At 42.8% G+C, this 25344-nt stretch overlaps 1 protein-coding gene across 1 annotated transcript in view; it reads right to left on the reverse strand.

The window, feature by feature from the left end:
• Window positions 1-1340: 1340 nt before the first annotated feature.
• The window catches only part of LOC120861517 (placenta-specific gene 8 protein), a 33307-nt gene continuing 9303 nt past the window's right edge, over window positions 1341-25344 (reverse strand). Inside the window, exons 2-5 of the mRNA XM_040237238.1 lie at window positions 13728-13878; window positions 11759-11883; window positions 5522-5641; window positions 1341-1652 (exon numbers count right to left, since the gene is read on the reverse strand). Of these exons, the coding sequence (XP_040093172.1) occupies window positions 5537-5641; window positions 11759-11883; window positions 13728-13848 (351 nt within the window). The 5' untranslated portion in view covers window positions 13849-13878 and the 3' untranslated portion in view covers window positions 1341-1652; window positions 5522-5536. The remainder of the gene's footprint in view (window positions 1653-5521; window positions 5642-11758; window positions 11884-13727; window positions 13879-25344) is intronic.

A 25344-nucleotide genomic window follows, 5' to 3' on the forward strand; every position in this document is an offset into this window, starting at 1 on the left:
ATCAAGTGGAGTTTAAGTGACCGAAGTTGGTGTCTGAGTAGATGTGAGAAGGGAGAAGGGTGTGATGAGACAATCTAGGTTTCACTGATACCTAGATTTCTTACCTTGAAAACCTGGGTAGTAAAGTCGTTTGACCTGTTGGGTAGAGAATGGGTAGAGGACCAAGAAGCACTTGTTTTGTAGGCAGTGGAAGAGACATTCTGAAGATCAATAGTAAGAGAAGAACTAGAAATACAGTCCTCCTTGGTGTATAGGAGGCATTTGAAACTATGAGAGTAGATGATTCCAAGAAGACTAGGAGGTGTGAAAAGAATGGACCCAGGATAGAACCTTGCAAAACACCTACATCTATAAGGCAAGTGAAAAAAGGGGGCAAAGGACTCAAGTTTGAGTGCCTATTAAGGTCTAGGTGGTTTTACATTTTTTCTCACTGAAATTTCATAATATACTTATAGTGAAATATTTATTTACAGTAGATGTTTCTACTAATAGATATTTCTACTTACAGTAGATATTTCTACTAGTCTGACGGTTGCCTTCCCCCACCCTCCACCGCAACAAATGAAATGGACTCAGAAGTGTAGGAGGAGAAAGAAAGGAAATTAGGAAGTGAGATTTTCAGCAGGGCAAAATTGTTGCAGAGGATCAACAGGATGAAAAATGTGAAAAAAAAGAAATGATGACTTCACACATTTATCTATCAATTTTTAACCAAAATTGAATCATATTGAATTTGACAATTGAATTTTTATTACTTGTTTTGATACTTCTTTTGCAAAAGAGAAAATTAATAACACAACAATGAAACCCTCAAGTATGCAGTTGGGAAGCAGAGCCTAGTGCATTATTGCTTTGTCAGCATTAATAATGCTTGTAGATAACACAAAAAGGAGGGAAAGCGTTGGTTAAATGTACTGTAAGTGTCTTAGAACAGGGGTCCCCAACCTCTGGAATGTAATGCCTGATGATCTGAGGTGGAACTGATGTAATAATAATAGAAATAAAGTGCACAATAAATGTAATGTGCTTGAATCATCCTTCCCTCTCTCTCCTCCACCCACCCCACCCCACCCCACCCCACCCCTGCCCCCAGCCCTCTTTCATGGCAAAATTGTCTTCCATGGAACCGGTCCCTGGTTCAAAAAGGTTGGGGACCACTTTCTTAGAAGGGTTGTCTGTAGTCTTTTTCTCTCTCTCCTAAACTTCTTAGATGAAAGAGAGCTGAATTGCTGTGGGCCAAAATCTCCTGTTAGGAAAACAAACTACGAGAACAAAATTATGATATTGACCCTTGGAATTGACTAATGACATGAAGACATTTTATTGACAGCAAAGAACCATAAAGAATCATGCTAGTAAAATCTTTTATTTGATTATATTTTAAAATGTAATACAGAATTTATAAGCTGGAAAACTTAATAGCAAGGAGAAACTACGCAGGACCATTTAGCAAAACTAAGGGATAACACTCCTTTGAAATAAAAGTTCAGTTTTTTTTAAACCCCACTGATTGTGATTAAAAATATCAATTTTATTTCACTTGCAGAAAGTGGAAAAGCTGAAGAGGTGTTAATTTTAGTTGCTTCAGGAAGAGCTCTTCACCGGGTCAGGAGAGAGACCACAGAGAAAAGGGGGAAAAGGGAGCTCTTCACCTATGAGGGACACACAAAAAATAAGGTTAAATTTTCTCAATCTACTTTTTAATTTTTAATAAAGATTTAATTTTAGAATCATTTTAGATTTATAGAAAAGTTGCAAGAGAGTTCCCATATACCTGACTGGCTAGCATCTTACTATGGTAGGTGTATCACAACTAATGAACCAATGTTGATAGACTATTAATCAAAGCCTGTTCTTTATTCAGATTGCTCAGTTTTTCCATAATGTCCCTTTGCTGTTCCAAGATTCCATTCAGATAGCATATTACCTTTACTCATTATGTTTCCTTAGGCACGACTGAGTGACTTCACTTTCACTTTTCACTTTCATGCATTGGAGAAGGAAATGGCAACCCACTCCAGTGTTCTTGCCTGGAGAATCCCAGGGACGGAGGAGCCTGGTGGGCTGCTGTCTATGGGGTCGCACAGAGTCGGACACAACTGAAGCGACTTAGCAGCAGCAGCAGCAGCAGCAGGCTCCTCTAAACCGTGACTGGACATTTCTTGTTTCGGATGACCTTGACAATTTTGAGGAGAATCTGCCTTAATTTTTGTATTTTGCAGAATGGGCCTCAGTTTTTTTGCCTAATGTTTTTCTGATGGTTAGAATGGAGTTGTGGGGTGTTGAGAGGAAGACCACAGAGGTAAAGTGCCAGTTTCATCACATCATTTCAGGGGTATGTGCTATCAACAGGACACCACCGATGATGATAAATGGCTAAAGTAATTTTGTCAGGCTTTTCCACCTGGTTAGTCTTCCAAGGTTATTCTCGCCCCCCTCCACCCCTCCCCCTTTTATACTGTACACTTTGAAAGTCACTATGCAAACCCATACTTAAGAGGTGGGAAATAATGCTTTCTTTCCTTATGGAGAGGCATACCTTCATTAATTATTTAAAATTCTGTGCTTCTGGGAAATTTGTATATTCTCCCTTTTTAGTTGGTTCTTGTACCTCTTTGCCTCAGTCTGTTTTCAACATAAATCACATTATTCATTGATCTTTATCTTTTGATTCTCCCATTACAGATATTTGGAGATCTAAAGTTTTATTGTCAATGAATAACATAGGGTCCAAGCTGACGAGCAAGAGTCAGGACCACCAAGATATTTTTACAGCAAACCAGCTTAAAAATTCAGATAAATAATTTCTTTGAAGTAAAAAAAAAAGCTCAGATGCCATGATTTATGTATGTGTGGGTAGCTCCTAATGTTTTATCCAAATTGTCTCATGTGTTTATTTAAGCAGTGTTGAAATGCCACATCTTTGCTTCTGACCTTACCCTGTCCAGTCTGTGTACACAGCATTACTAGGTTAATTTTTCTCAAATATAACTCTACCTGTGTTACTCCTTTACTTACAACCTAAAATAATTCCCCTGCCTGCATGCTAAGTTGCTTTAGTCATGTCCAAATCTTTACAACCCTATGGACCGTAGCCCAACAGACTCCTCTGTCCTTGGGATTCCCCAGGCAAGAATACTGGAGTGGGTTGCCATGCCCTTCTCCAGGGGATCTTCCCAACTCAGGGACTGGACCCACGTCTCTTATGTCTCCTGCGTTGGTGGGAAGATTCTTTATCACTAGGGTCACCTGGGAAGCCCCCAAATAACTCCCCAGTGCTTACCAAATAAAAGCCCAGATCATTAGCCTAATATTCATGACACTGCAGTAAAATATTTCATTTCTCATTATTTTCCCCCTTTTACGTTCCTGCCAAGAGGAACCTAAACTCATAAATATGTTTTTCCTCTTTTTGCCTCTGTAGTTTCATTGGGCTTCCCTGGTGGCTCAACCAGAAAGCATCCATCTGCAGTGCAGTAGCCGTAGGAGACGTAGGTTCAATCCCTGGGTTGGGAAGATACCCTGGAGGAGAGCATGGCAACCCACTTCAGTATTCTTGCCAGGGGAATCCCATGGACAGAGGAGCCTGGTGGGCTACGGTCTATAGGGCCACAAAGAATCAGACACAACTGAAGCGCCCTATCAGCACAGCACTCGTGTTTCACTCATGTTGCTCTTGAGAGGCAACACCCTTTTCTATTCATTAAAATCCCATCCTGAGTCAGAAATCCTCTGTTGGTCCCATCCGATCTGTTTCTACCCTTGTCCACCCTGCCCTGTGCTCTGGGAGGCTGACCTGTGAACCCCAGCAATACCACCCTTGTCTCTGCCTTCCTGGTGGGTTCAGCCAATGGGAAGCCCAGAAGGATGTCAGAATGTGAGGTCAGGGCGCCTTCCCCGGTGACTCTTCCTGTAGGGTTGTCCCGGCTGCTCAGGTCCTCTCGGGGCAGCCATCATACAGCTTTCTCCTTCGGGGCTCTAGTCACTGCTCCCTCCCCTCCTCCAGAGGCCCAGGGGTGGCTGTGGTTCCCACCTTCTGTCTCCTCCCACCCACCCCACAAGGCCCTGTGTCTCCCGCCCACCCTGCAGGTGGTTTCATTAAATCCTTCTATTCCCACAGCTTGAGTGCCACCTATTTCCTCTTGAGACCCTGATGCTCACTTCCTCTTCAGAATAAAAAACCACTTCTTTCAAGAAACTTTCACTTGTGCATCTCACAGAATATCACCTTTCCTTCCTCTGAGCATAAAATAGCACTTTGACTAAAGGCACTGGTCAAAGTTTGCATTTTATCAATGCTGGTTTTTGGAGTATAAAGTCTCAAAGGATAAGAGGACCAACTTATATCCTTTTGTTGCCCCAAATCCCCTAACAGTGTCCTGCACGGTACTAGGTACTTGAGACATTATTTGCTAAATGCATGACTATTTAAAAATGTACCTTCCAAGAATTATGTTTGTTAACCTATACAGAGTTCTCATTCACTTGAGAAAAGAAGTGGAATTTTTGCAAAGAATGGGAAAATTAATGTTTTCTTTCCATACTCAAGATATGTTCTATAGAAGATTGTCCAAATCATGTTGATTTCTACTTTACTACATCCTCAATAGCTAATTCTGAGAATCTTGAAAGAGTGAGTTGAAAAATGACTTGATTGAATTTCAGATGATGACATTCTACATAACATTTCCAAATATTCTATATAGTATTTCACCTCTTTCAAATTCCACCATCTCCAATAGGACTTTTCTGTTTAACCTCACCTTGATATGCTTTATGCCACAATCAATCCAAATATTACATAACATAATTTTCACTTGCTGTACTACTTTGTAATTATTTACCATTTTCTTTTGTCAGTTTGTTTGTATTAGGAGGGAGCGTGTTTTCCACTACTTTTGTATCTCACCACACTCTTGTATTTTTTCTTTTGTCAGTTTGTTTGTATTAGGAGGGAGCGTGTTTTCCACTACTTTTGTATCTCACCACACTCTTGTATTTTATATATATATATATATGCTTCTGCAAGTGGTGTTTTCATTAGACCACCAGAATTCTGAGAAGTCTAGAAAAGTCATCCCTTTATAAAAATACAGTTTCAAAATACAAAGTTATGAGCTGAATGTTTGTGTCTCACTCCCCAAACTGGGATGGTATTAGGATATGCAGCCTTTGGGAGGTAATAAGGTTTAGATGAGATCATGAAGTCCCCAAGGTTTAGATGAGGTCCCTATGATGGGATTACTGTCCTAATAAGAAGAGAGACCAAAACATACCCTCTCTCTAGAACTATGAGACATAAGTTCCTGATGTTTAACCTATTCAGGCGATTTTGTCATAGTAGATTTAACAAGCCAGTACAGCTATCTTCTTCATAAGAAGAAATCAAAATCTATCTTTATATTAAGATAACATTTGAAAGACTTAAAGAATTGCTATTATTGAATTATTGTTCAAAATAATACTTCATTTACAAAGCCCTTTATTACATTCCTAAACATTCACAGATTCTGGGACTTACCATTGAATCTTTTTTTTAGAAAGTGCGATTGGCTCTTCTTCTGTTGATGTCTCTCTTGATTTGGCAAAGAGAGCACAGAGGACAGAAATGGGTCACCATGTAGTCGTCACAAATGGATCCCTGTTGGAAAATAGAAAATAAACAGAATGTAAAAACCCACCTATGTGGAAATAAAGACTTGTGGGTTTTCAAGACATTTTGAAGAGAAGCAGAAGGCGCTGAGCCTTTGAATTTGAAGTTTAGATGGATACAGTCAGGAAAATGTTAGCTGATGTCTCCACATAACTCCTGTCTCTTTTTAACACTAAATGTTTTCCTGTACTTTATAATATATAAAATAGAAGATATCCAACCAGGGGCTTCCCTGTGGCTCAGTGGTAAAGAATCTGCCTGCCAGTGCAGAAGACCCGGGTTGGATCCCTGGTCTGGGAAGATCCCACATGCTATGGAGCAACTAAGCCCCTGTATGACTATTGAGCCCACACTCCAGACCCCAGGAGCCACAAATACTGAGTCCACGTGCCACAGCTGCTGAAGTCCATGCTCCCTAGAGCCCGTGGTCTGCAACAAGAGAAGCTACTGCAATGAGAAGCCCGTACCCTGCAGAGCCCCCGTGTACCGCAACAAGAGAAAAGCGTTCGCAGGAACAAAGACCCAACACAGCCCCCCCAAAAGTAAATACATAAAATTTAATAAGGAAAAAGAGCCCATGAGGCAAAAGAGGTAAAAGATTAAAGAGAGGTAAAAGATTGAAAAAAAAAAAAAAGAAAGAAAATATCCAGCAAACTATCAAAGGAAGGTAAAATAAACAGTTTCAGGAAGTAAAATCTCAAAATTCTTTTCTCCTATACACTTCCCTGTATCAGGAAGCTCCTAGAGGGTGCCCCCACCAGAATGAAGAAGCAAACTAAGAAAGAAGAGGATGTGGGGTATAAGAAACCAGAGCCTAACATGCAGGACTGGTTAAAGGAATCCCCAGGTCATGATGATGGAGATGGCAGGGTCTTGGAGTGATTTCATCAAGAAGATGAAGATGATAGAATGTCTGTCTGATGTTTAGGGAAGAGATTTAGAAAACTGGAAAGAGTTTGGGATTGGATTACTTCTAAGTAAATGGGAAACTCCTAATGAAAAAGTCAAGAGTTATTAATAGTAGGAAAAACCAAGTTTAGTAGAAAAGACAATCATTGTTCATTACACAATTCAACTCAGCTCTGAAGAGCAAATATAGGTGTCATAATGTAAATGCTAAATATGGAGTTAGCCAAAATTATATATAATCATATTGGAGGGGAGCTTCCCTTGTGGCTCAGCTGGTAAAGAATCCGCCTACAATGTGGGAGACCTGGGTTCGATCCCTGGATTGGGAAGATCCCCTGGAGAAAGGAAATGCTACCCACTCCAATATTCTGGCCTGGAGAATTCTATAGGCTGTATAGTCCATGGGGTCGCAAAGAGTTGGACAAGACTGAGCGACTTTCACTTCACATATTGGAGGCAGTGGGATAGGGGTAGGGTGCATGTCCGTGGTGCAGAAGGGGGAGAAAACAAAACTAAATTCTCATCTTCCACAATGGGAGGCCCATAGACAACACCCCCAACTGAACAGTCAAAAGGTAGCAATACAAGCCTACAATTTAGAGGTGTGGAGGTAAACAGCTCTGGGAAAAAGGAAATAGGTAATAGAAGTTTGGGGACTATTATTTTTCTCAACAAACCTTGTAAATTAGATAATTTTAACAACTATGTGCTTGCAGAGCTTTGTTAAATAACATTCAAGCTGCACTAGAAAATAGGGCTGGGGGAACTTAGTAAGCCAGAAATCTTCAGAAATTAAAAAAAAAAAAATGAAGCAGATGGGATTATGTTGATGGAGAAAGTAAAACAGAACTCAGGACCATGAAACTTAACATAGTCAGGGGCACTGCATTAGATAAACCCCAAACCAAAACCTGTGAGATCGGAAAGAAGGAAGGAACAGGCTGGGAAATGAAAGATGGGAGGTTAACTGAAGCCAGCTTGAGTGGCTGGGCCAGCTCAGAACTGCCAGCTGTGGCCTTGCCTGGGACACAGTGCCGAGCTGTTTAACAGACAGCCCTCATGTGGGTTTCAGGGTCCCAGGGAAGAAGAGGGGTGAGATAAGTGGGGAGCTATTCACCCACTGTATAAGATGGCAGGCTCCCAAGGACTCACCACAAAAACGCTGAGAGAAATAATAAGAGGTAAAGACATTTTAGCACAGCAGAGACATCCAAATCATTCCCACCAATGAGATAGGCAAATTGTCTTATGCTTCCTATTCATCAAATGTTAATTTTTCCTACTTTTTTTTTTTTTTGGCTAAATAGACCTTTCCTGGTCCTTTTGTTCCCTTTGCTGTGCTATGCTTAGTCACTCAGTCGTGTTGGACTCTTTGCAACCCCATGGACTGTAGCCTTCCAGGCTGTCCATGGGGATTCTTCAGGCAAGAGTACTGGAGTGGGTTGCCATGCCCTCCTCCAGGGGATCTTCCCAGCCCAGGGATTGAACCCAGGTCTCCCCCATTGCAGGCAGTTTCTTTACCTTCTGAGCCACTAGGGAAGCCCTTTGTTCCCTTTAGTAGTTATTTATTTATTTTTTTTGATTGGGACTGTTTTTAAAACCTTTGTTGAATTTGTTACGTTATTGCTTCTGTTTCATGTTTTCTTTCTTTGGCCTAGAGACATGTGGGATCTTGGCTCCTTGAGCAGAGATCAAATGCCCCACCCTACATTGGAAAGTGAAGTCTTAACCACTGGACCATCAGCGAAGTCCTCGTTTAATACTTTCAGATGTTCCACAACTAATTTTTATCCTTTTAGTGATGATCCTGAAATTTTTACCCACAACTTAATGTTATATTTATCTTGAGATTCATCCAAATTGTATCAATAGTTAATTCTTTTTTGTTGTTGTTGATTAGTATACTATTACATGGATAGACCACAATTTGTTTATTCATTCACCTGCTGGAGGGCATTTGGGTTTTTTAGTTTTTGGCTATTGCAAGCAAAACTACGCTAAACATTTGTGTACAAGTCTTGATACAGATATATATTTTTGCAGGATAGATATCTAGGAGCAGAATGGCTGGGCCAAAAAATAGGTATATGTTTAACTTTTTAAGAAACTATATTTTACACTCCAACCATCAGTGCACGAGGGTTTCAGTTCCTCCATATAAGCTAACACTTGGTGTGAGTTAGTCTGTTTATTTTAGCTGTCCCCATAGGTGTATGGCAGTACCTCGCTATGGTTTTCATTTGCATTTCTCTAGAGCCTGATGATGCTGAACATCTTTTTATGTAGTTATTTGCCATTCAAATATTTTCTTTTTTTTTTTCTAATTTTTTGGGGGGTTAAAAGTACTTAACTTGAGATCTGCCTTCTTAACACATTTTAAGTGTACACAACAACTTGATGAATCCTCAAAAAATCATACTGAGTGAAAGAAGCTGCATAAAATAGTACACAGTGTATGGTGAAAAGTGAAAGTCGTTCAGTCCTGTCCAACTCTTAACAACCCCATGGACTATACAGTCCCATGGAATTCTCCAGGCCAGGATACTGGAGTGGGTAGCTGTTTCCTTCTCCAGGGGATCTTCCCAACCCAGGGATTGAATCCAAGTCTTCTGCATTGCAGGCAGATTCTTTACCAGCTGAGCCACCAGACAAGCCCAAGAACACTGGAGTGGGTAGCTTATCCCTTCTTTAGCTGATCTTCCTGCCCCAGTAATTGAACTGGTATCTCCTGCACTGTAGGTGGATACTTTATCAGCTGAGCTACCAGGGAAGCCCACACTCTATGTAGTTCTGTTATATAAAATGGTAGAAAATGAAAACTAATCTACAGTGACAGAAAGCGTATTTGTGGTTACTTTGGGAAGAAGGGGAAAAGAAGGAAAGATTACAAAAGTTATGTGAGTAGATAGTACCTTTCAGATTTTGAATGTGCATATCCTGTGATCTATCAATCAAATCTATTAACAGTACACTATCCAAAAAAAAACAATGAAACTAAGCCATGCCCATGGGGCCACCCAAGATGGGCGGGTCATGGTGGAGAGGGCTGACAGAATGTGGTCCACTGGAGAAGGGAATGGCAAACCACTTCAGTATTCTTGCCTTGAGAACCCCATGAACAGTATGAACAGGCAAAATGATAGGACACTGAAAGAGGAACTCCCCAGGTCAGTACGTGCCCAATATGCTATTGGAGATCAGTGGCTGAGTGAGCTCTGGGAGCTGGTGATGGACAGGGAGGCCTGGCGTGCTGCGATTCATGGGGTCGCAAAGAGTCGGACACGGCTGAGCAACTGAACTGATTCTACAAAAATACCAGTGTGTGTACAAAGTCATATATGTACAACTGCAACATTGTTTAAGCTTTCATCAATAAGAAAGTGATTAAGTAAATAATCTATATGCTGGAATACTATGCAGACATGAAGAATAATCTATATTACGGACATAAAGGGGGTCTACCATATATTAAGTGGAAAAAAAACAGGTTACAATATAGTATGAACTCATTTAAAATATAGAAACAGAATAAAAGAGCCCTGTAAATCCCAAATCACATATGTCTAGCTCGACAGCTATAGCTGTAGCTTCATCTAGTCTATCTATCTATCTATCTGTTTATATGCCTTGCTGCTGCTGCTAAGTCGCTTCAGTCAAGTCTGACTCTGTGCGACCCCATAGACAGTAGCCCACCAGGCTCCCCTGTCCCCGGGATTCTCCAGGCAAGAACACTGGAGTGGGGTGCCACTTCCTTCTCCAATGCATGAAAGTGAAAAGGGAAAGTGCAGTCGCTCAGTCGTGTCCGACTCTTAGTGACCCCGTGGACTGCAGCCTTCCAGGCTCCTCTGCCCATGGGATTTTCCAGGCAAGAGTACTGGAGTGGGTTGCCATTGCCTTCTCCCCGTTATATGCCTTAGAGGAAACCAAAAGCCCAAAGACTGAGTGCTCTGTTGTGTCTGACTCTTTGTGACCCCATGGACTATAGCCCATCAGGCTCCCCTGCCCATGGAATTTCCCAGGCAAGGTTACTAGAGTGGGTTTCCATTTCGTACTCCAGGGGATATTCCCAATCCAGGGATCAAACTGGTGTCTCTTGTGTCTCCTGCACTGGCAGGCAGATTCTTTACCACTAAGAGGTAAAGCCTTATAGGAGGATGCACACCAAATTATTGATATTAATAAAATTTATCACTGAGTAGTGGAATTGGGCATAAAGCAATTAAATTTTCATTTTATATATCTCTGTGTTTGAATTTGTCATAACATTACCTATACACGTAATATTTTATGATTAAAAATCTAACAAACATTTTAAGCAAACAAATAAAATAGTTTCAATGGAGTAAAATTAGTTCCTTAAATATTCTATTTATTTGTTCTGTGATGGTTAATTTTATGTGTCAACTTGGCTAGGCCATAGTACCCACATATTAGTCAAATGTTATTCTGGATGTTTCTGTGAGGATAATATTTCAGATGAAATTAAGGCTTAAATCAGTAAACTTAGAGTAACCATCCAGAATGTGGGTGGGCCTCACCTAATTGTTGAAGGCCTTAATAGAGAAAGAGCGATCTCCCCAGAACAAGAAGGAATTCTGCCAGCAGGCTGCCTTTGGACTCTGCAACTCTTCCCAGCCTGTCAGCTTATCTTGCTTTTTGGACTTACCAGTCCCCACAATGTTATGAGGCAATTCCTTAAAATTTCTTGCTCTCTTTATATATCTATATTCGCATCATCTCTATCTCCTTTTGATTCTGTTTCTGGAGAGCACTAAAATCTTCTGTTACGTAAGTGAAGCTTATGGTGTAATGAAGGGGGCATCCCAGGTGGCGTTAGTGCTAAAGAACCTGCCCGCCAATGCAGGAAACATAAGGCGCTGGTTTGATCCTTGGGTCAGGAAGATCCCCTGGAGGAGGGCATGGCAACCCACTCCAGTATTCTTGCCTGAAGAATCCCATGGACATAGGAGCCTGGCAGGCTACAGCCCACAGGGTCACAAAGAGTAGGACACAGCTGAAGCAACTTAGCAGGCCCACAGGCATCAACTAAATTTGGTTGGTAGGAGTTTCCTACCACTAGTGCCACCTGGGAAGACCCGTTCAGTTGACAGATACCATCAAGTGGCCTCCATGTTTATCACAATTATTTTAAATGTGGGTGCATATTCGAACTATACGATATTGTAAAAGATTTACCGGAATGCCATATCGAGTCCTGTAGAGGGTCCTCATTGCGACACTTGTTCCGCACAGACAGCATTCATTCATATCAGATGCAACTTGACACGCAAGGCACGTGAAGCAAAATGTGCCGCAGAGACCTGGATGCGTGAAATCAGAGGGACAAATTACTCCATTCTGCCCTCCACCATGGTTGAGAGTTAGGGTGTGCTCATGGGTGGGAGTTCCAAGCCCTGGGGCCTTAGTCTGCTGCCAAGGCCATCCTCACTGCTTCTGTTCAACATCACATCAGCTTCCCCCCAACCCCGCTAGTACTGCCTTCTTCCATGTATTGAATGACTCACTGAAACCCGGCCCTGTTCCAGAGGTTATCGTCACTACCCATAATGCCTCTGTCTGAAGTCCAGGAGTGAGGTCAAATAATGTGAAAAGTTCTCCAACAGGAACCTACTCAAGATACCAAGGTGTCACTCCCAGGAATGGGGCCTTCAGTGTTCTGGGAAGATGCTATTGCTTGATCTGAATATGTAATGATGATTAGGAATTTTATAGATTGAGGAAAGGGGAAAGAGCCTCTTTAGATAACTTGGTTTGTCTTGGCAATGGCTGGTTACACATAACGTGGCTGGAACCAGGGATAGGGAAGAATGGCGATGAAGCTGGCTCCAAGGCAGGGTGGAGACTGGATGATTTGGAAGCATGAGTGTTCAGAGAGGGTCACGGAAGTCATGAGGAACTTCTGAAATATTTTAAGAAGGGAGAACGATTTGGTCCAATCTGTGATTTAAGAAATTCTATGGGAAGGTTTTAAGCTCATATTAGAACTTGTAATTCACTTATTCAAGTAACAATACCAGGGTTTGGAGGACTAGAATATTCCTCTTTAGAAGGTTTTATTATTGCGGTTTCATGATCACTATGATTTGCAGATGTTGAACTAACCTCCTGAGAAGTGCAAGTCATCAGCCCGGGTCATGCAGCAGGACAAGGAGAGCAAATCAACAAGCTCAGTGGTTCCACGTCCCAGGTGGTTCTTCCCCTCTACGCTTTTCAATGTAATTATCAACCCCATTCCAAATCTTAATTCCTCTGCCAAGTTAAAGGTTAAAAGGTTTTCCTTCCCTGTCTCAGAACACTGGGTAGATTTGAAACAGGTAAAAATAAGAAATAAATGTACAAAAAACCTCAGAGTAAAATTTGTTTCATTTTTTTATTTTGTAGGCAGGTTTGTTTCTTGCTTGGTGTTGAGAACTAAGCATTTGGCCTCTCTGACATGCACATCTTACCCCAAACTTTTCTTCTCTCAGGTTTACTTAGATCTCAGAAAATGAAACAAAACAGAAAATGAAGCAGAGTTAGAGATATTTTACCCACTGAGCCGTTAATTGCCTTAAGAATTCTTTATTCTTGTCTGTATAACAATCCTAAATGTATAAATAAAAATAATGCTCATGTGAGCTCATGCTGAAACCATGGATGAAAATGAACCCTTGTGTACGGGCCACAGTGTAACTGTAATGAGTTTAATTGATGTATAACAAAAGCAGTCTTTTTTCTTTTTAAACAAGTTAAACTTTAAATGTCTCTTCTAATATAATGTATGGTCTATTTATAACGATTAGGCCAAGCCTGTTCATTGCTCAAATCACTGGCTTTTTTTTTACAGTTACGTTAACTCCAGAACTTTTTTTAAGGAGTAAGACTATCCTTTGAAGGGTGAAGAAGAATGAACCTACAATCGGTACAGGATTTTTCTGTTAGCAAAGCACTGCCTGACAGGCAGGAGTGAGAGGGGAACTTTTATTACACCATAAGGAAGAAATGAAAGAAGGATATGAGTAAACTCTGGGAAATTGTGGAGGACAGAGGACCCTGGCATGCTACAGCCCATGGGGTCACCCAGAGTTATATACAACTTAGTGACTGGACAACAACAAGGTTAAAATTCACTTCTGAGTCAGTTACAGGTTATCCCAGCACTTACAGACACCGCAGTCGCTGAAACAATCACACATGCCCGTCTGCCAGTTGGAGTTTTGAGGTGCTGGACCGCTGACAACTCCAGGCTGAGTTACAATGACCACTGGAGAAGCTGCAGCTTGCATTGTCGATGCAGGGTCTTAAGCGGGTGTGGTCTGAAAGGAAAAACTTGGTGTCAGTAGTCTGGAGGTTGCTCTTGGAAGCCTGTTTTCAGGGACTCTGCTTCACAGGCGAGTGAGGCAGTTTAGATCAAGTTGCTGGCTGATCTTGGAAGAACCTGTTTCTACAGAGGCTCCTGGAGGAAGGGAGTCACTGAATCGGTTAAAGGAACAGATGCTTCTTTTGGAGTTAGGGAATGAGACAGGCTTGTAAGTACTGTTTTAAACAGCTATCTGGTCTCCACACAAGACAGGGAAACAGATGAGGAAACCTGTGTAAATTGCACGTGTGTGTGCACAGTCGTGTCTGACTCTTTGTGACCGCATAGACTATAGCCCACCAGGCTCCTCTGTCCATGGGATTTCCCAGGCAAGAACACTGGAGTGGTTTGCCCTTTCCTCCTCTAGGGGATCATCCTGACGCAGGGATCAAACCCTTGTTTCCTGAGTCTCCAGCACTGGCAGGTAGATTCTTTACCACTGTGCCACCTGCAAAGCCATGCCAACTAAAAAGTGTCACACATTCTCTGGTGCCACAAAAACTAAGTCATTAACCACTCCAGTTGCTGACTTTCAACACGCCCTGAAAGGAGTTCTTGAAAGGAAATTAGGAATGAAGCACTCTGTGCTCTAGGGAACAGGCCTTCAGAGAGTTAGATATTTTTGAGACAAGATTTTATGAGCCCATCTCTCACATCGTCTCATATCTAGAAAAGAACAAAAACCATTAACGGAGACAACTGCTTCATGTGATTTGCAGCAACCTTCTGCCAAAATGCATGCTTGATGGCACGTGTCCTCTTCACTAAAATCATATACATACCGACCTCCCCTCTGACCTTCTTAGAGCAGTTCCTCAGAGCTATCTGAGAAGCTGTCTCTCGGGCTATAGACCTCATTTGCCCCAAATAAAACTTGACTCACACCTGCCTGTTAATGAGTCCAAGCTCACTTTGCTTGCAGTACAACAGGCCAATAAATCCAAGAGATGAGATGTTGAGGCAAGGAATGCGACTTTATTCGGAAAGCCGACTGACCGTGAGGATAGTTGACTAATGTCTCAAAATAACCATCTTATCAGGGTCTGGATGCCAGTTTCTTTTATAGACCAGAAGGGGAGGATTTGCAGAACTAAAGTAAAAAGGGGAATAATCTGACTCATGGAGTCAGCTTTTAGGAATTTATCCATGAGGGGTTGTAAACCCTTCTTCCCTTCCAGCTTTATTGTATAGACAGGTTCTGGCCTAAGGCTCATTCTTACAGGTTGGGCCTTTACTGCCCTTGCAGGGGTTCCTTTATCTCATTAAGGGTCTACTGCCCGTAGGATATGGCTGGGAATAGGACCTTGCTGGCTGGTCTATCTTAGTCAGAGTCAAGATAAAAGCCTGCTCAGGGCTTCCTGACCTGAGTATGGCCCCAGGGGAGCTCAGAAGATCTCTCCTAAGGATGGGGTAGGACACTGAGGCACAACTAAAAAGGCATACAAAATCCACTGCTGTTTAAATTGGCAAGTGAAATGCCCAGTAAAATAATGAGTGCAAGGCTTTCCATCGACACCAGTCACAGTACAGCTTTTGGAGGAGAGAGGTCCAGTGTGAAAAATTAAGACAAAGTCAAGTGGCTCCTGTATCAATTAAGTAATCAATTTTCTTTTCTGCTATGGGAGTCAAGGACTACCCAGGGATCCTTGATGGAGATTAGCATCTCAGTGGGGGGAGCCGCCAAAATCCCCAGGGCCACGCCATTTGTCCAGAATGGCCATCTCAGGAGCCAAAGTCCCCCTTCCCCTTCAGGACTGGGGGCAGTCCCTCTTCCGATGACCTGTTTGTTTGCTATCTGGGCATAGCCCGGGTGGAGTGGTTCTTTCTGGCAGTCTTGGGCACAGTGGCCAGTTGACTTGCATTTGTAGCATTTCTTCTTGTTGATCTTATTTACAGATGAATAGTTGAGTTTTCATGGCCCCCCTGAGGCCACAAAGCATGACTGATAGCAATAGCTATCAGTTTTGCACGAGCCCTGGCCTGTCTTCTCATGTTGGGTTCTCTCTTCCTCCTGAGCTTGGTCTTGATTATTAAATACCCCAAAGGCCACATCTGGGAGCTGGGACGTGGGTGTTTGTGGGCCAAGTTGTAATTTTTGGAGTTTCTGCCTAATATGAGGGGTGGTCTGGCTAAGTGGGAATACTGTCAGGAGGAGGATGTGCTAGGTTTTCCACCTTGAGAGATCAGAGAGCTTAGAAGGGGATCGTCTAAAGTGTTGGGAGAGTCTTCTGGTTCTCCAGGTTTTAAATTACCGGAGCTACATATGGTAGGATTTTGGTAAAGGACTGTGAAAGCCTGAATATAGGAAATCTCACTCCACTTTCTCATCTGGTGGCAATAAAGATGCAATTGCAGAAGGTTATTATAATTTAGAGACCCATTTTCAGGCCATTTTTCTCCATTTCCCAACTTAAACAAAGTCCGGGCACTGCTACAGTAGAATTTAAGTTTCTCCTTCTTTAACCCTTCAGTTTTAAAGAATTTCCAGTTCTTAAGGATACACTCCAGAGATGTTTTTTCTGACTTGGAGGGGGATCCTCCTATGTTGAGTAACCTGCAACTGAGAATAAGACAGTGCTCCTAGAATGGAATCCATCATCCCAGAAACTTTTACCAGGAGGTTTTAACCTGAAGGGGTGCAGGGCATCCCCTAAATTCTCTTTGGACCTAATGGGATTTCAAGCATCCTCTTCTCTCCCATTGATTTCTGACCAGATATCTCTGGCCCCTGTGATACCACATGAAGGACACCCCACCCAACAATTAGAGAAGGGCTTTCAAGCTAAGTGTAAACTGGTTGCCAGGACTTTCCTTAGGAGGGATCCTTTGTCTGTAGAGCTTACGTCCTACGATAAGTCTTCCCATGCTGGGGTGTATTCCTCGTGACTGAGCATTTACAAACTTATGATTCAGACTTCTGGGTAGCAGCCAGTCTAATAGGCTGTCCCTAGCAGAATGTGTAGGCTACCAAGGCCTCGAATGAAGGGGTCCAATAGATGCAAAGAAAAAACTTGGGGAAATTGGAGTTGAGCACTATGGAAGACGGCATGGGGCTCAAGGTTTGAGGCCCAGCAGGCAGAGAAATTCTCAGAGTAGATTTCTGGGCGTTGAGTGAGGTGAGAGACTAGACAACAGAAGAACCCCAAAATCCTTTGCTCTGTCTTCCTAGCAGCTGAGATAGAATTAAGAATCATCTGGTGATTTTGTCTGACACAGACAACACAGAGTAAGAGAGTGGCTGGGATGCAGCTTAGGAATGATATCCAAGAAATCCTTCCCTAGAAGAAGGATATATAAGGAGATAAGAAGTGAGAAAGAGAACTTGTTGTGGGAGTAAAGTGGAAAAGAAAACTGTAGTGGAGGGTTTCACACAGGACAGTGAGAGAGAGACAGTGAGAGCAAGGGAGAGACAGAGACGTTTTGGGCTCCTGCTCGGTTGGAAACTGCGTTTCCATTTTGTCCCAGAGGACAGCATCAACTGTCACCCAAGCATTATTTGAATCTTGAAAAGAAAGTGAAGGGGAGATGAGAGAAAGAAGGCAGGAGTAAAAGTCAGGGGCTGTAAGTGACAGCTGGGCGAAGCCCGTGGTTTACTTTGACTTTCCAAATTCCCGAGTTGCCATACCAGATCTGATCTTGGGGAGCCTCAGTCTGCAGCAGCTTGAAGTGGGGTTTGGGCTCACCGGCCAGAGATTGAATCTGGGTCACGGCGATGAGAGCACCAGATCCTAACCACTAGACCTGTGGTCAGTGACAAGACCCTGACTTCCTGGCTTTGCAAAAAAGAATTCCCGCAAAGACAGAAAGCAGTGAAACAAATAAAGTGTTTATTAGGAGGAATAGAGCACAGTACATGTGGATAGATTCAAGGGGGGCACTCAGAGAGAGAGAGTCACTGAGTTTTGCCCTCGAGGCAGTCTGAACAGTTTCATGTGGCATTTCTTCTGGGTTTCCTTGGCCAATCATTTTGGTTTGCCTGGTTCACAGTCTATATTTGGTATATCACAGGATCCTCCCATGTGTGTGTGCACACGCATCTCTTATCTCTTAGCCAAAATGGATTCTACCAAAAAGGCAAAAGGGTGGAGCATTCCTTGGCATCATTAGCCTTTGACCACCAGGGGACCTTTCTGTGCATGTGTGGTTGGGGATCTGACTTTGATAACAAGAAATATGTGGTCTGGGCAGGGCCCAGAGTCCTCCCTTAATTGTCCTGCTATTGTTGTCTTGGAGTTTCAGTCTACAGGAGGTCTTCTGACTTCAAGAATGAGAAATATGTGATCTAGGCAGGGCCTAGCCTCCTCCCTTAACTCTTGTCATGGGGTTTCCATCCACAGAAAGTGAATTTTACCCTGAGATTTACCCTGGGGGCAGGGGCAGGGGCAGGGGCGGTTCCATCTACATCCTGCCTCAATTTCATGGATAGAGGGATCTCACATTTTAAAAATTTATTTATTACTCTCAGTTGCACTGGATCTTCTTTGTTGCATGAGCTTTCTCTCGTACAGGTTCTAGGAGAGGCAGCAGAGGATGAGATAGTTAGATAACATCTTTGAGTAAACTCTGGGAGACAGATAGCTTCCCAAGTGGCGCTAGTGGTAAAGAATCTGCCTGCCAATGCAGCAGATGCCAGAGACCTGGGCTTGATCCCAGGGTTGGGAAGATCCCCTGGAGAAGGAAATGGCAACCCACTCCAGTACTCTTGCCTGGAGAATCCCATGGACAGAGGAGCCTGGCGGGCTACAGTCCATGGGGTCGAAAAGAGTTGGACTCGACTGAGCAACTTCACTTTCACTTTTGATAAGCTCTCAGGGTGGAAATGTTCTGATCTAAAACCTAGAACAATTAATAGCTGGGGTCGCTGGCAAGGACGCAGGCATCCACTGATTGGGGAAGGTCAGTCATCTGAGTAGAATGTAGGTGACACAGGGACTGGTCGGGCAGAGGATGAACAGAGAGAGCAAGAGTACAGTCATCTTGGGGAGCCTGCCCGTACAGGGCAATTCAGCTCAGTTCTGACACTGCCACCTGTAAACAGTGTCAGATTCCACGTATTAAAGGCTCAGTCCCACAGGCCTGCCCTCCCTCTCCTACTTCAGATATCCACTGTACATCCACATTGTTACCTGTGCTTTTTTTAAAGCATTTCTTTCATTTATTCATTTTAAAATTTTTTGGTTGTACAGGGTCTTCATCACTGCCCGCGGGCTTTCTCAGGTTGCAACAAGTGGAGGCTACTCTTCATTGGGGGGCACCGGCTTCTCCCTGCGACGGCTTCCCTTGCTGAGGAGTGCAGGCTCTAGGCACACGGGCTTCAGTAGTTTTGCAGCACATGGGCTCAGTGGTTGCTGCTCAAGGGCTATAGCGCCTGGGCTCAGTGGTTGTAGCGCACATCCCATAGCATGTGGAATCTTCCAAGACCAGGGATCAAACACATGTGCCCCTGCATTGGCAGGCAGACTTCCAATCCAGTGAGCCACCAGGGAAGTCCTCACCTGTGCTTCTGACCAGGTAGATCAGAGGTTCCCATGATCCCTTCTTCATTTCCATGAATTTGCTGAAGTGGTTCACAGAACTCAGGAAAACAGTTTATTATTCTGTTATTGATATACTACAAAGGGTTTTAAAGGATACAGATGGACAATCAGATGAAAAGATATCTAAGGGGAGCTTCAGAGCCTGTGGAGTTTGGGGTGCATCACTCTCCAAGCACACAAACCCCCAAACTCTCTGAACTCTGTCCTTTTGGGGTTTTATGGAGGCTTCATTGCATAGGTGTAATTGATGAAATCATTGGCCATTGGTGATTGAATTCAGTCTCCAAACTCTTCTCCCCTCCCTGCCTTGAAGTCTGGGAGGTGGGGCTGAACGTTCCACCCCTAGTAAATCCTAAAGGAAATCAATCCTGAATATTCATTAGAAGAACTGATGCTGAAGCTGAAACTCCAAACTTTGACCACCTGATGTGAGGAGCTGACTCATTGGAAAATACCTTGATGCTGGGTAAGATTGAAGGCAAGAGGAGAAGGGGGTGGCAGAGGATGATATGGTTGGATGGCATCGCCAACTCAATGGACATGAGTTTGAGCAAACTCCAGGAGATTGTGAATGACAGGGAAGCCTGGCGTGCTGCAGTTCACGAAGCTGCAAAGAGTCGGACACGACTGAACAACAACAACAACAATCACAGGTTGGTTCCCCTGGCAACCAGCCCCCATCCTCAAGGGTTTTCCAAAAGTTCCTTCATTAGCATAAACTCTGTAGCTGAGAGGAGCTTGTTATGAATAACAAGACACCTTTATCACTTTTATCACTTAATAAATTCCCAAGATTTTAGGAGCTCTGTACCCTGAACAGGAATGAAATTCAAATATGTATAAACCACAATATCACTGTCAAAAGTCAAAGTGTTAGTCATTCAGTTGTGTCCGACTTTTTGCGACCCCGTGGACAGTAGAACACCAGGCTCCTCTGTCCATGGGTTCTCTAGGCAAGAACACTGGAGTGGGTTCCCTATCCCTTCCCCAGGGGGTATTCCCAACCCAGGGCTCAAACCCAGGTCTCCCACATTGCAGGCAGGTTCTTTACCATCTAAGCCACCAAGGAAATCCAAGAATGCTGGAATGGGTAGCCTATCCATTCTCCAGGGATATGACAGTAATCCTCTCCAATCTTCCTGCATCCAAGTTGATCCTTCACCTGAAATTTACCTGAAGCCTTGTTAGGGGGCAAGCAAAGATAGCATGCCCAAGCAAAGCTTATTATGAAATACATTTTGTTAGGTTTGTCCTAATTTCTCTCCATCCTGAGAGGCAGTGTGGGGTAATTAAATATTGATTTGATTAAAAAAACATTTTTTTTGATGTGAACCATTTTTTAAAGTCTTTATTGAAGTTGTTAAAGTATTGTTTCTGTTTTGGTCAAGGCATATGGGATCTTTGCTCCCTCCCCAACCAGTGATCTCTCTTGCATCCCCTGCATTGGAAGGCAAAGTCCTAACCATTGGACTGCCAGGAAAGTCCCTGATTTGATTTGGAGTGAGAATGTGCTGTGCTGCGCTTAGTTACTCAGTCATGTCTGGCTCTTTGTGACCCCATGGACTGTAGCCCGCTAGGCTCTTCTGTCTGTGGAATTCCCCAGGCCAGAATATTGGAGTGGGTAGCCTTTCCCTTCTCCAGGGGATCTTCCCAACCCAGGAATTGAATTGGGGTCTCCTGCAATGCAGGAAGATTTTTTACCAGTTGAGCTACCAGGGAATACCCAGGAGTGAGAATATCTTTGCTCAAATTCTATTTTTCTAAACTGTGTGACAGAGAAGGCAATGGCAACCCACTCTAGTACTCTTGCCTGGAAAATCCCATGGATGGAGGAGCTTGGTGGGCTGCAGTCCATGGGGTCGCTAGGAGTCGGACACTACTGAGTGACTTCACTTTCCCTTTTCACTTTCATGCATTGGAGAAGGAAATGGCAACCCACTCCAGTGTTCATGCCTGGAGAATCCTAGGGATGGTGGAGCCTGGTGGGCTGCCATCTATGGGGTCGCACAGAGTCGGACACGACTGAAGTGACTTAGCAGCAGCAGCAGCAGCAGCAAACTGTGTGATCTTGGGCTAGTCTTTGATCAGCCTAGTCATTTAACTAGTCATTTAAATTTCCTCTTACTCATCTGTGAAATGGAAGTGGTGTCTGATCTATCCACCTCATTTGATCATTGAGAGCATTAAATAAGATAACGTCCAAGGATGAATTTAATGAACAATTTAAAAAAATCAGACTCATATAAAGGAGAGTGGCTAAAATGTACAAAAATGCAGCAAGGAAATTTCTTTTGATCATTTCCACAAATAATTCTTGGCAAAAGTATCAGTTAATATTTACTGAGATGCCACCCTATATCGGGCACTGTACTAGACTCACACTGCCCACCTCATGTTACAACAGCCCCTGCTAAGTACGAACTATTACCTTTACGGAGCTGATGAGGAAAGGGAGGCTCTGAGACTTTAAGTAAATTGTGAAATTCACTTCTCCAGCTCACTCCACAGGCCCTGTTCCTTCCTTTGCTCTCAGCTAAACAGCCTGCTCTTCAGAGCATTGACTGACTGCATTGTGGCATTGTCATTGGTTTGTCGTGATCTCCTTGAGAACTGGAACCCTCTCTTCCCATTTATTCTGTTATCATCACATTAAGCATTAGGCTCATAGAAGGTACTTTTCATTGTCTTCTTGAATTAAGTACTTGTTATATGCTTAATTCACTCACAGTGTGTTAGACACTGAGATGTAATACATTTCCACTTCAGAATCAGGACAAAAGAAAAACACTAAAATTGAAAACACAATGCTTCCGGATACTCAGGCAATATGATTATACCATTTGCTTTCTTGTATTGTTTTCCTCATAGGGCAGTTTCAAAAACAAGCAAATTACCTCAGTTGTTCTATATTACTTTTTCTATTTCTTGAGTTCACTGGTTTCTTTTCTAGATTTCACTGCTCAGTCATGTCTGAGGTAAGCTGGATAGTTGGGTAGTGCCCATAACAAAAAAAGGAGAGCAGTACACAACACAGGGCAACACCTTGGATATTTATCCACACAGGGACAGTGCATCAGCAATGATTCAAACATGCCTAAATCTGCCCAGGCTTCATTTTCAGCTCAGTTGTTCAGTTGTGTCCGACTCTTTGTGACCCCATGGACTGCAGCATGCCAAGCTTCCCTGTCCATCACCAACTCCTGGAGCTTGCTCAAACTCATGTCCATCGAGTTGGTGATGCCGTCCGACCATCTCATCCTCTGTCGTCCCCTTCTCCTCTTGCCTACAATCCTTCCCCGCATCAGGGTCTTTTCCAATGAGTCCCCTCTTCACATCAGGTGGCCAAAGTATTGGAGTTTCAGCTTCAGCATCAGTCTTTCCAATGAATATTCAGGATTGATTTCCTTTAGGATTGACTGGCTTGATCTCCTTGCAGTCCAAGGGACTCTCAAGAGTCTTCTCCAATACATTTCAGAAGCATCAGTTCTTCGGTGCTCAGCTTTCCTTATGGTCCAACTCTCACATCTATACATTACTACTGGAAAAGCCACAGCTTTGACTAGATGGACCTTTGTCTGCAAAGTAATGTCTCTGCTTTTTAATATGCTGTCTATGTTGGTCATAGCTTTTCTTCTGAGGAGTAAGCATCTTTTAACTTCATGGCTGCAGTCACCACCTGCAGTGATTTTGAAGCCCAAGAAGAGTAAATCTGTCTCTGTTTTTCTTGTTTCCCCATCTATTTGCCATGAGGTGATGGGACCAGATGCCATGATCTTAGTTTTTTGAATGTTGAGTTTTAAGCCAGATTTTTCACTCTCCTGTTTCACTTTCATCAAGAGGCTCTTTATTTAGTCTTCGCTTTCTGCCATAAAGGTGGTGTCATCTGCATATCTGAGGTTACTGATATTTTTACCAGCAATCTTGATTCCAGCTTATGCTTTATCCAGTCTGGCATTTCACATGACATACTCTGCATATAAGTTAAATAAGCAGAGCGACAGTATACAGCCCTGACGTATTCCTTTCCTAGTTTGGAACCAGTCTATCATTCCATGTCCGGCTCTAACTCTTGCTTCTTGACCTGTATACAGATTTTTCAGGAGGCAGGTGTGGTGGTCTGGTATTCCCATCTCTTTAAGATTGTTGTAATCCACACAAAGTCTTTGGCGTAATCAGTAAAGCAGAAGTAGATGTTTTTCTGGAACTTTCTTACTTTTTCTATAATCCAGTGGAGCTAATTGTAAATTAGCCAGATCTATCATTATAAATTGTCCCCTGAGTCCTAGCAACAGCCTCATGTGAAGAATACTCAGTGTTTTTGGATGAGGATAGAACGAGTTTATTTTTATTTTTTAGACAGAAGAAGCTTTAAAATGTTCTTCTAAATGTTCATACCTGTTAAACATTTCTACCATCAGAAATAGCTCTAGGTATTTCCCTTTCCATTGGTGAGTGCAGTATACAAACATATATTTTTCTAAACTTTAATTAAAGGATTATAGTTATACAATAAGAGGGCTTCCCAGGTGACTCAGTGATAAAGAACATGCCTGCCAACGCAGGAGACATAAGAGACATGGGTGCAATCCCTGGGTTGGGAAGAGCCCCTGGAGGAGGGCATGGAAACCCACTCCAGTATTCTTGCCTGGAGAATCCCAAGGACAGAAGAGCCTGGCAGGCTACAGTCCATGGGGTCACACAGAATCAGACACGACTGAAGCAACTTAGCACAGTCGCTTAGAACTTAGAAATGGGCAGTAACCCTGTCAAAGTTCAAGACAAGCACTTAGGAAGCCACCGAGGCAACAAACAACAGCTTTACACACACACACACACACATACAGAAATGTGTGTGTATGTTGTTATTTGTTGTTTAGTTGCTAAGTCGTGTTCAGCTTTTCACGACCCCATGGATTATAGTCTACCAGGTTCCTCTGTCCATGGGATTCTCCAGGCAAGAGTACTGGAGTGGGTTATCATTTCCTTCTCCAGGGGTCTTTTCTACCCAGGGATCAAAGCCCCCACATCTCCTGCATTGGTGGGTGAATTCTTTACCGCTGAGCCACCAGGGAAGTTTGTGCATATGTATGAATACATAAATATTTCCTAGCCCTCTCTGTTGAGAGGACCTAGAAGCAAAAACAGCCCACTGTCAATGAACATATCTTGTGCCCAAATCTTGGTTTCTAAATGCCATTTTCCAATTTTAAAAAAAGAGCCTGAGTTTATTGGAGAAATGGCTGATTCCAGGACTGGGGCAGGTAAAGTACAAGATAAGCCTGGAACTTCTTGTGGAATCACAAGGTGAAAAAGTTCAAAATTGGACTAGAGACAGGGCCTCAGACCCAAACTAATGGCTCTTCCAGTAGCTAAATCCGGGACAATATGAGTAACCAAACAATGTCAATATTGGATTATAACTTATAGGCGAAGTAACTATCCATAATTCTATACTGAGGTGGCGCTAGTGGTAAAAGTAAAAACCTTTGATGTATGGCAAAACCAATACAATATTGTAAAGTAATTAGCCTCCACTTAAAATAAATAAATTTAAATAAATAAATAAAAACCTGCCTGCCAATAAGAGATGGCTGGTTCAATCCCTGGGTTAGGAAGATTCCCTGAAGGAGGAAATGGCAAATCACTCCAGTATTCTTGCCTGGAAAATCCCATGAACAGAGAAACCTGGAGGGCTACAGTCCATAGGGTTGCAAAGAGTCGAACATGACTGAAGCAACTTAGCACACATGCAAGTACTGATACAAATAAAAGAATAAATTTTAAAATGAGGGAGAAGGGACAGTGCTTTCTTTTGGTAGATTTCCCATTAATTAATAAAGGAGTGGTGGAAATATAAGATTATCATTTGGCAAATGCTACAGTAA

This window comes from Oryx dammah, unplaced genomic scaffold (assembly GCF_014754425.2).
Source record: "Oryx dammah isolate SB20612 unplaced genomic scaffold, SCBI_Odam_1.1 HiC_scaffold_3, whole genome shotgun sequence".
Lineage (NCBI taxonomy): Eukaryota > Metazoa > Chordata > Mammalia > Artiodactyla > Bovidae > Oryx > Oryx dammah.